Source organism: Mesitornis unicolor, unplaced genomic scaffold (genome assembly GCF_000695765.1).
Source record: "Mesitornis unicolor isolate BGI_N332 unplaced genomic scaffold, ASM69576v1 Scaffold52418, whole genome shotgun sequence".
Lineage (NCBI taxonomy): Eukaryota > Metazoa > Chordata > Aves > Mesitornithiformes > Mesitornithidae > Mesitornis > Mesitornis unicolor.
This window is the reverse complement of record NW_010204918.1, coordinates 9,121-20,997: the sequence shown is the minus strand read 5'-3', so window position 1 is coordinate 20,997 and position 11,877 is coordinate 9,121. Positions and strand designations below refer to the sequence as shown.

Sequence of the window (11,877 nt, the reverse complement as noted above, 5' to 3'; positions counted from 1 at the left end):
TCACCTCGTTATAGCGATACATTTCCAGAAGCCTGCTTTTTAAAATGTACTTCATATCCATCAATAATCCTGGAAGAGGTAAGGGCTCAAAGATTCTGTAGCTTTCTGCATTTGAAAGATTTTTATCAAATTTGTCCCCCTGAAGGAAATCTAGAATGTGGGGTCAATAATAAGGCAGCATTATGGGATTTTGAAAACAAAGACTGGCAGTCACAAAACTCCTAAGTGATGGTGCTAATCTTGAGAAATTTTAGATATTGGATTGGTCTGTTGAAGAAGATGAAAGGCAAAATCCTGGAGTGCCAGATCTTCCACTGAGGTCAGTGAAGACAGTTTGCTGGAGCAGAAACAGCCTCTATACTAAACCTCTGGAGTTGATTCTATTTAAATTTTCAAGGAAAGCTTAAGGGTGACTTATTTTTGCTGATGTGGGAGTCGGTGTCACTGGAAATTGAGGCTATACAAATGGCAAAAACAAAGCATGAACTCCTCCTTCCACAACAAACCCTTCAAGTGACTTCCTAAGAATTGTGCTGGACCTTGTGTTTTAGGTCAAGCCTGCATGATCACTTTAATTTTGTGAAGTCCAACAGCTTGCATCAGATGGTGATCATGTTGTATGACCTCCTGTGGTCTCTTATGAGAGATCTCTTATTATGTCTCTTCTGTCTCTGAATCTGGGATAGCTTCTTTATATAGAGAAGTTTGTGGGAAGTCTTTCTTCTTGATTTTGCAGGTGGAAATGTAGAAATAATTACCCTGTACACAACTGATTTTTTTTTCTCCTTTTTTCTTTATTCTGTTTTTATTCACTGAATTTCACAGGTCTCCTTAAAAATCATCCCCTTTTGCATGCTCTGGTGTGGTGTAAAAGTAGCAGAACTGCTACACTGGAGTTTAGGGATTTCTCCTGTCACGCTTCACAAGCACAGAGGTTGTCTTTGCGCAACTTCTTTTATCTTAATGTATTTGATTCACATAGATGCTTTTAATGTTGCTGGCAGGACAAATAGAAGCACATCATCTGGCATTGAACATTTTTTTAAAAAAAGAGTAATTTAAGGTAATTTATTGATTTGTAATACCAGGCCTTTTGAATTGTATCCTTGCTATTTCTTGTGGAACTAGCCCTTGGGCATTCATGGATAAGCTTCTGCACACAAGACACAATGCTCTTTGGCTTCTAATTAGTCCTTCCAGCAGCTGGTATTTATAGAAGGTGGAGTGACACGATGTTGAAGATGAGGATGATTTCAGTCCTGTCCTCCAAAAATAGGGCAGTTTATAACCAGAGTGAAAAACAAATTAATTTTCAAGAGAATTCTCTGTAAGGCTGAGCAGTGATAGGGCCTCAGTGCATCCATGCATGCATGCAGAGCCAGCTCACTTTACGATTGCATGCTGAAATGGCAATGGGTGTGAACACAATGAGAGTACCAATCTGTATGTGGAATTGTTTATTCATACATGTGAATAAGTGGTTGCAGTCCAATGTGTTTTTACAGTAGTTAGTATTATGACTTCCAAAGTTTTCACAAGCATGGCTGTGGCAGAAAAAGAAGTTTCCGTGTTTATTGGTAAAGGCCTCTATATGCTCTTTATTTTAGGGATCTTTTATGCACTATGGAATCATCAAAGGTTCAGTGTGTATCTTCTGCTGGTTTCAATTTTTGTCAGAGCTATTGAGGAGTAAAGCTTTTTCTAATAATAGTGAAGATTTCTGATTTTTTTTAAACTGAGACATAGTGTTTTGGCTTTATGTCACATATTTAATGCATGGAGATGGTTAAAAAGGATGGAGAATACATTTCAAAAAAACTTCTTAGAGGACTAAATACAATGCTTCTTTAGTATAAAAATATAACTATTACTGAAAGTAAAATTGGAAATTATTGTACTACTACTTCTTTAGTCATATGTTCATGTCACAAACTTGATTTGAAATTAAATAATATCTACCAGTAATCAGAAATAATTTATATTTAATGTTGAATTATTAGACTATATTAATTTTAGGTTTTACCTCCTCATACCCTGCTGCTCCATCTGCTGCATACTTTTCCTATTAGGCCATTTTCTACCTACCTTTTAAATCTGATGTATACAGTGTAGGTAAAAAGCAAAGCATTGAATACTTATGGAAAACTTTATTTGAGGAAAATGGAAGAATTAAAGTTAATAGAAGACTATCTGGAGGGAGGAAATGAGAGATTTATGACATATTCACAATGACAGTATTTTAACTAAGAGTGTGTCTTTTAAACCAGTTATTGAAGCTGACACCTTGAATGTAGATATCTAGACCGTAGTTGTTACCTGATTTATGGTAATTTGCATATTAGCAAAAGTTTACTTTTGAAAAATAAATTTTTTATATTTTTTAAATTTAAATTTAAGTGCATTTTTTCTGTGTTAGCAAGTTGTTCTAGCTGTTGAGGGAAGTAGGGAGAAATACACAGGTAAAGTATTTTTCAGATAAAATATTTTACAGGTAAATACACTGTCAAAGATGTCATTATGTAATTCATCAGCCCAGACCAATAAAAAAAAAAGCACCAGTGAAATTTGTAGCTATTTGTCAGCACAGCATGTTAGATAGTTTCTGAAAGATCAACATACAGCTACTTTCTGGTCCAGCTCTTCTTTGAAGATGGCATAATCCATCTTTTCTAAAAGTGATGCATTTGTTTTTAAATAATTAATTTTATATAGTTTGGTTTTAAAGCCCTTCTTCATGTAACCTACTGAGAACTATTGACTACTGATGTTCAAAATGAATCACTGTACTTAAATCTAAAATCACTACATATGTCTGCAAAAAGGTAGATACTTGGAAACTGCTTAAGTAGCAGGTTTCCTGAGACTTAGCAGCTTGGGAATTCATTAGTAAAATGGCTTTGCTGGTCTTGAGAAGGCACAATTTTATTTAAAAATCACTATAAAAGAATAGCAAGAGATATGCCTAGAAATGCCTAGAAAAATGCAGATTTCCAAACACTACAAATAAGAACTATTGGAACTGACTGATGATGTTCAAATGATTATAGAAATGTTGTTTAATGGAGGAATATTTTTTTATTAAAAAGGATGGAGGCTTTTTTATTTTATCATCACTTCTCTTACTTGTTTTTATTTTCTTATTTTGAAAACACACAGAAGGCTGGAACTCTTATTCTTACAATTCTTGTTAGAGCACAGAGCTGGTACTCTGACTTTTACAGGTGCTGCAGATGTGTCAGAGAGGAGCAGACTAGAGTGGGCTCTAGGGACTACAATTTCTGTAACAGAAAGAGTGAAATAGGCTATGACAGCCTCTACGTGATTTTGATTTACAGTGGCAGGTGAAAATTATGGTATTACAGGATGAGGGGTAAAGTAAATGAGTCAAGCAAAAGCCACATTGTCAGTGGAACAAAAACCATCTTCTTGACATTTATGAGTGAGAGCTCTCTAATTTACTCAGAAAAGTGGAGGCAATCTTATCAAAACCAAATTAGGAGTAGGGTTGGATGATTTCTTATTGAGGGACACTGCATATACTGGGAATATCAGCCTGATTTTGTCATGTCTGAACAACTCTTTTGAAGTATGGAAGTTGTGGCTTAGATGCTCCTCTGCGTGAGTCCAGCCAGCACTGGACACTTGGAATAAAACTCCCCTTTTCTCAGTATGGGATTTCATTCTCCAAAATTCATTCCAAAGACAACAGGGATAAAACCCGAGAAAGTCTACCTCTGATAAGCAAGCAGCTAGCTTTGGAAAACCAGGAAGTCAAGTAGATTTCCAGAATTCATGACCGGCTGAAAATCTGCATTTTCTAGGGTCAAATGTCCTTTTCGCAAATAAGAAATTTGCTTTTGATAGGAGAAAGCATTTAAAATGGACCACTAACATCTGAAATTAATTCAGCATTTCCTTGTGAATAGATTGCCTCAGAGAAATGCAGATGAATGTCCTGTCACTATTTTTGTTGTGGACTCCTGAGGGCAGTCACATGATACAGCACTGGTCACCAGGAAAATGCTAGAGCTGAGGCTTCTGATGTGAAATCTTGCTATTATTGCTTCTGCTTAATGAATTGAACAAATATTGGTAAAAGGATTAAAACATAAATATTATTAGTGTTATGCACTAGGCTTAAAATTCTTCCCGAGTGAACACCTGATGGAATAATCTGCAGTCCCTCTGGTTTGAGCACAGGTGTCCTGAATTATAGCAATTGAGGAAAGGGGGTTTTATGTAGAAACAAGTGACAGACCAGTAGGAGAATAAGCAGCTTGTAGGAAGCTGTAGGATAGACAAACAAGCTGAATTCAGATACTCTGCCTTATTACACTGAAAGAAAAGAGTGCAGCTACATGATCATTATTTAATGTAGATACATATCAGTTAGCTAACACAGTGGGTTTAAGTGCTATGTGAACTAGGAGCTTTAGTTGTTTGCTCAGATGACTTCCTATCTCTGGGTGTTTTTTCTTTGACATTTCCCATGTTGTCTTCAACCCAAACGTGTAAAGCTTCATTGTGATTTGCTGTTGTGCTGGGGATGGAGCAAGAGCATGTTGCTGTCCAGAGTGGTCAATCAGAAGACGGGGGCTTTCTCTTTGCAACCAGAAACTCAATGGAAGCAAAGAGAAAGTGAGAAATGACCAGCAGTGGAAAGATATTTACCATTATCTGAGGCAAAGGCCTGTGAACGTATCTGGAGGATTTTGCCGAGCTTTTGTCACCATATTTCTGTGGTAAAATCCAAGCAAACAAAAATATGTTTTTCAATATCACTAAGGCTGGAGACACCACAACCTCCCTGGACAACCTGTAGCAGTGAAAAGGTTTCCTGATGCTCAGAGGGAATCTCTCATGTTTTAGTTTGTGCTCACTGCCTCTTGTCACTGGGCACCACTGAAAAGAGCATGACCCTGATCTCTGCATTATCCATTCAGATAAATTATTTGTTAATTCAGAAATAAAAATTATGAAATAAAATAAAATTAAATTCTTCCTGTCTGTTCCCCACAAAACTGCTTGTAGCCTTGCAGATAACTCACAAGGGTTTGCTTGAATTTCTAATATTGTGTCCTCTTTTGTTTTTCAGATGGGCACATCTTTTGGTAACTCAACATTCCAGTCCAAATTAACAGAATCAGCTGATATTGTAGTTGGAATATGTTATATGGTATTTGGTAAGTGTGATTTCATGGTATGGATATATATGGAGCTTTGACCATATTTGGTGTCGTAAGGAGTCTTGACTGTAAAAGTCAAGTTTGTTTCTGACACTGATTTACTTCTCTATATTCATTAAAAAGGGGGTAAGAATAGAGTAAAAACATTTAAAATATTTTAACCTGTAATTCATGTTAAATACAAAAACTTTATTCAGTATTAGGTATATAAAGTTGTCCAGGAACACTGGTTTTTGAGGCCTTGGGTGTTCTTGGCATCCACATGACCATTATTAAGTCTAAAAAGGAAATAATCTCTTCCATACATCATTGTAAATAATAGAACAACATATTCTGACTCTTCATAATTCCTGAAGTGAAATACCAAAACCCATAATTACAATGTGTGTGGAAAAGGTGCTGAAAAGTTCAGGTTTATGTTCAATGTCCAACCATTGCCTTAGAAAGCAAGATTTCTGGGGAGGGGATTATACTGTTAGAAAGGAGGTATATTTAACCTTCATAGTCCTGATCTGACTGAGGAGAAAAATGCAGATCAGTCCTAAAGGTGCTGGTCAGTGTAACCATGAGCCAGAGGCCAGGAAAGGGAAGCACCTTGACTAAGTGCAATCAGTAGGCACAGCTGATGTCTGGTACTTTAGAAGATGGTGAAAAGGGAAAATGTAAAAGCCAAATGAAAGTCCTAATAGAAAAGTTCCTTCCCTAAGTCAATCAATAGTAGCGTAGAAGTATGGGATTAATGCAAAATAAATACAAAACCAACAAAGAGTAAACTTATGTTTTTAGACCTGTCAATGAATATTTGCATCCTAATGGCTTCAAAGATCAGCATGTGTTTCAACATGTTTTCTCAACATTTTGACACTGACCTCTTTACTGACAACACTGCTAATAAAATAGCGAAAATTTCATCCTATGTCTGTCCCATGTTCTCCTCTCCCATCTTTTTTCAGCTAGTCATACAGCACAGTGCTGCCTCAAAACTTCCATTTTATCTTTCTTTTTCTGGATCCTGTGATAATCAACCAGGCTCAGACCACTGAGTGTTTTTTCAGGGTGTATCCTCAATATCTACTGTGTCAGTTTTGCCAAAGCTGTTGGAGAGTCCTGCTTAAAAACCAGATGTAGTATGTTCAAAGGAGCTTGAAGTCATCTTGATAGAGCATTTAGTCCATTTGCTGATCCTGTATACTGTTCCTGACCAAAATTTGTCAAGCTTCCTCTGAAAAACTTTCCATGAACTCACTAAGCAGTTTATTGCAGTTTAATGTGAGAAGGAATGGGAAATGTGAAAAAGAGATTTCCAGTAAGTGGTATTTTGTAAAAGTTGCACAAAATATTCAAAAGAATAGTTAATATGCTTAAAAAGGCAAAAAAATCTGTTAGATAACATCTCTTCTCATCTCTCCCTCCAGAAATTTCCCAATGGAAGCATATGTGAACAGGGATGGCTTTGACCTTACAATCAACCAGATCCCAAAGTGACCATGGTGTTAGTTGGTGCATGCTAAAAAAAACTGTGTATAGACTTGAGCTGGTAATCTAGACAGGGACCAATGCCATGGGAAATAAAAGCAGAAAATAAAATTGAGTTTTTGCTAAGGAAAAGTGTGATTATTGACTCTCCTGTGGTGTAGCCACTGAAGATATCTAGTATAATTATGTTCTGGTTAAAATTAATCTTACTAGATCTCTAATCTTACAGTTAGAGAGCATATTCTGACAGTCTGATGATCTGTGCTCCTTGACCTCAGCCAGCCTGATTCTGCTTAGATAATGTTCCTTTTAGAGAATATTAGTTATAATCAAATTCAAATGTAATTGAAACAATTGAAAGATATTAAAATGTGCAAAGAAAATGAAAAGAATAATTTTAAACAAAATGATTGCCTTGCACTGTGTTTTTATAGTTATATTTTTGAGGTTTTGGAAGAAGAATGGTTGGAACAAAACTGTTGCACATTTGCAGGAGCAGAATTCAAGGAGAATATCTTTTTTCTCTCCAGAGGATTTTAAATTACAAATATCCTAAATGGGCTTAAGGAGATCAGCGATGAAAAGTAATTTAGTATCAGTGTCTAACATTACTTACTAATCTGCCATTTCCTTATGAGAAAATATCATAATCTGTAGAACATTTGAGAAAATTGTGGCTTTTATTTCCTATGACAGTATGACTAAATGAGTTATATTCTCTTCTGTGTGTAATCCAAAGCCAATGTTGGTTTGCGATCTCTATAAAACTTGTTAACCTCAATTTCTGTATCAATATTTACCTATATTCAAAGTGTTGGTTTTTCCAAAGATGTGCAGGAACAGTGAGGTCCAGAAGGTCTCTCTCCCTTCAACAGCTTGATTTAATATGGCATTAATTAATGGCCCTTTCGTTTGTTAGGCGTTCTTTTGTCCATGGCCCTCTGAAGCTTTCATGTTTGAAAGTATTGTTCTTATGTGTCTGTAAAAGGCTGCCTAAAACTCTGGTTTTTGACTGTTGTCTGACCTTTGAAACTGATGGTCACCTAACTCTTATCTAACTGTGTATCCATCATAAGTTTTGATTCCGTTTAAAGGAATAGAGCAAGTTGCATGTCTTCTACTAGACTACCTGCAGCCTTCTTAAGTTTCTTGGCAGGTTTCACAGAAAAACCAGTATTCCCAGAGAAAATAATTCTATCTACACACAGTAGAGACTTGACTTAACTACATTTCTCTCTTTCATGCATAATTCAGCATTCTTGCTCTGTTGCCTGTTAATACTAGGAGCTGTAACTGGCATCTCTGAGAAAACGCCTCAAAGAGAAAGGCAGAAGGGTTAGTGAACGGAGAGCTCTAGACCTGGAACTGGGAAATGTGTGCAGTGACAGATGGATATTCTCTCTGGCTTAATTAATGCCAACTTCCTATAAGAAATACATTTTGTCAGGTCAGTTAGTTTAATGGATAAAATAATTCATTAGAACTTCTATATATAGATTGATGGACAAAACAGGAAGAAAACAGGAGAAATGATAAAAAATATTCAGGGGAAAAAAGAAGAGAAATATAAAGGAGAGAAAATGACATATATAAAAAAGAGACAAGTTTTTCTGATAAATCCTAGCTATGATGACTCCATATTATTTTGTGCAGGATAAAAAAAGGATGGCTGAAAGTAATTTTTGCTTAATGTTGTGTGTTTCTCTGCAGGAATATGCTCCTTGTGTGGAAACAGTGTTCTCCTATATGTCTCCTACAAGAAAAAGAATTTGTTGAAACCAGCAGAATACTTCATTATTAACCTTGCCATCAGTGACCTTGGTATGACTCTGACATTGTACCCTCTAGCTGTAACCTCCAGCCTTTCACACAGGTTTGTTCACTATGCACATGATATTTAACATCCTCTGCAGGCTCTGGATGTCTGTGTCAGTGATGAAGACCAAATTACTCTGCCACTTTACTTACCATAAAAACGGAAGTTAATTAGAGAGTTTGAGAGAATTATGGTCTGTAACAGCAACTCTGTGGACTGCTGGTGATAATTAGAGCTCATGTTTAATTGAGGTCACCATCTTTATGGTGTCTGCTGGTCTGAGAAGATTTCTTTTCCAAACACTCGCTTCCTACTGCATTTATCCTTTGTGGATACTATTATTCAAGTGATGGTGAAATGCTTCATTTTTCTTTTCAGTTGAACAGTTAAATATGGTACCACAAAAAGAAAACCCTGAATTTACTTATGATCTCCAAAAGTAGTGGTAATGTTGATGAATAGAAATGTAGTAATCTGGGTTAATATTTAGACCAACAATTTGGATTTAGAAATTCTTCATTCCTTCCTCATTTATCCTCTCTTTATCCACATGAATTCAACCTCATATCATTGTGCAAAATTTATCACTTGTGATCTTCTTTTAAAGTTTGGGAGGTTTAGGAGGCTTGTTACTAGACCTCAGGTAGTATCTATGCAACCCAGGCAGTATGAAAGCATTTGAGAGAAGGGAACTAGGTAGAAAAGTTGAAAGAAGATGAGAACTGGTTGTTCAGGAGTTGTTCCGCGTGGTTTGGAAGAGGATAATCTTGGTAATATTTTGGTCTATCCCAGCTGTTGCAGAATGTCCCACAACTGTAGAGATGGGAATATATAGTGCTGATCTGGCTTCTCAAAACTCTTTACTGAGAAACCTAGGAATATGTGTTTAGTAATGTAATTAAGTAGAATATATTTAACAAAAGCACCTCAGTGAACATAACCATAATTTCTTTTCAGTTAATCAAAATGAAAAAAATATATTTAGTTTAAGGGGAAAAAAAATTATCTCTGTCCTTCCCCCATCTAGTTTTCTCTCATTTTGGCATTAAAATGAAAAATAAGATTAAAAAAATCCAGTAATTACTTACCACATTACTTTCTGTGTTAAAATATCACTAAATATATTGAAAATGGAAATGATGTCTTCAAAATGTATAATGGGGATTTTGATAACTGCTATTGCAAGTAATGCTGCTGTCTGAATAGAAAGAGAAGAGGCATAGTGATTCAGATAAGTTTTTTGTTCTTCTGGAGAACCTTAATAGAACGTGTTGATTTTGATGAAAATGAGTTTTAAAAATATACATAAAGATAGCAGAAATAATAATAAGCTGTATTAGTTTTTGACCTGGGCCTACTAATGAGAAGCATTTCAGTTTTTCTTTTCAGAATGAATATCATTAATATACACTGTTTTGTTTAATAGCAATAAAAAGACTTAAATATGAATCATAAAAATATAGAAGAACATCATTACTTTACTGGCGGTAAGTTTTTCAAATGAGAATATCTTTTGTAGCTGATCATTGACCAACAACTAACTTAATCATGCAGTTTTTTCGAAATTTCAAGGCTACAACTGTGAATATATTTCTACGATTTAGTATTATATTTAAGAAAGAAGGACAGCATCTAAGAACTCAATTTCTTGGTTATTTGCCAGGTGGCTATACGGGAAACAGATTTGCTTGTTCTATGCATTTTGTGGGGTGCTGTTTGGGATATGCAGTCTCTCAACACTGACATTACTGAGCAGTGTTTGCTGCCTCAAAATTTGTTTTCCAGCTTATGGTAAGCTAATGTTTCTTTCTTAGATTGCTCAGTTTCTCATGTGAACATAGACCACCATTTTAGGTTGCATATACTAGAGAATATTTTTATAGAAGAGATTTTACGTCCAGTCAAACAATTCTTGTTTCTGTGATCATCGATAACTAACTATAAGACTAGATATATGCAGTTGGTTTCTTTTAAACTCTTTTAAGTCAGGTTGATAATTTGGAAACATGGAATAAGAGTTCTGATCTGAAAGCAAGTCTAGCCTGAATAAACTATTTTTTTCAGAGTTTGTTGCTACATTTTGATAGAGATTTATTCATACAGATTTATGTTGTGCTATGTATCCTATGTAGATGTATCAGAGAATTCATCTATTTAACATTTTTAGAATATTGTTGTGAACCATGCCCTATTCCTACAAACCTTCAGTATGCTATAACATTTTGAACACCTATTAAAGTTATCCTTCTTAATTACCCTGCTCAGCTGTCTGCATATGGGAAACTCCATTCAGATATGTCCCTGATCTATTTTTTTTTTTGTCTTCCAGGGAACAGGTTCAGGAGAGAGCATGGACAAATCTTGATAGGCTGTGCTTGGGTGTACGTAGCAATTTTTGCCTGTTCTCCCCTAGCTCACTGGGGTAAATACGGAGCGGAGCCCTATGGCACAGCCTGCTGCATTGACTGGCATTCCACCAACGTGAATGCCGTGGCCATGTCTTACATCATAGTCCTCTTCGTTTTCTGTTTTATTTTCCCTTGTGGAGTGATTCTCAGTTCCTACTCGCTTATTCTGGTAACTGTGAAAGAATCCAGGAAAGCGGTGGAGCAGCATGTCTCTGGCCCTGCCAGGATGAGCAACGCGCAAACTATCACTGTCAAGGTATCTGAAAGTTAGCCTCTGCAAGCTGTTTTTAGCAAAGCTCGGCAACTATTTAAGGATCAAGAAAGTTCCTGAGATGGGAAATAAGATGGAAAAGAAATCGGGTCCTTACTACATTTTCATTTCAGACATTATTTTCTTGTGCAGATTTGCTGCATGGCAATGAGTTGCTAAGCATAAAAATAGTAGCTGTGTTGTTTCTAGAGGATGATAATTAAACACACAAGTCTTCATTACTTGTGAAAATTAAGACTTCAGACTTTTAATCAAAAGGATGGTTAAAAATTGGAGTACTATGTAGGAATGAGTTTGAGTCTCGTGCTCTTGAACCATTGCTTATGAAAGCCAGTCTGCTTTTGAGTGAGTAAATTCTGTTTGCCCAGCTACAAATATGAGGAGATCCAGGTATAAGCTTTATATCATTAAAGATTTTAAATAGTAACATAGACATGAAATTCTCTTGTGTATAACTGAACAAAGGGCAGAAAAGTGTATTTCTCTAATTACTTTTTCAACAAAAATCTCTGAAGCTTTGTGTTTCACTAGCTTAAACAGTAAAATTAAACCTGTGGTCAGAGTAGTTCCTGTGAAAATTGTTTCCTGCTTCCAAACGATGTTCCTTTCCTTTCCAGGAGAAATTCAGCATATTTTTATTTAATATACCAAAAATAAGAAGAGGAACTTTGAAGCTAATTTTAGGTGTGCTTCACTCCTTAGTTAATGTAACTCTTGAAA

At 35.8% G+C, this 11,877-nt stretch overlaps 1 protein-coding gene across 1 annotated transcript; it reads left to right on the top strand.

Annotated features, from left to right (window-relative positions):
• Window positions 1–5,095: 5,095 nt before the first annotated feature.
• LOC104535094 (opsin-5-like) lies at window positions 5,096–11,142 on the top strand (the record flags this gene model as incomplete). The annotated part of the gene is made up of 4 exons (XM_010191193.1): window positions 5,096–5,183; window positions 8,373–8,535; window positions 10,142–10,269; window positions 10,808–11,142. Coding segments are annotated over exons 1-4 (714 nt in total), but the record flags the coding sequence as incomplete, so codon positions are not given.
• Between the last annotated feature and the right edge of the window lie 735 nt (window positions 11,143–11,877).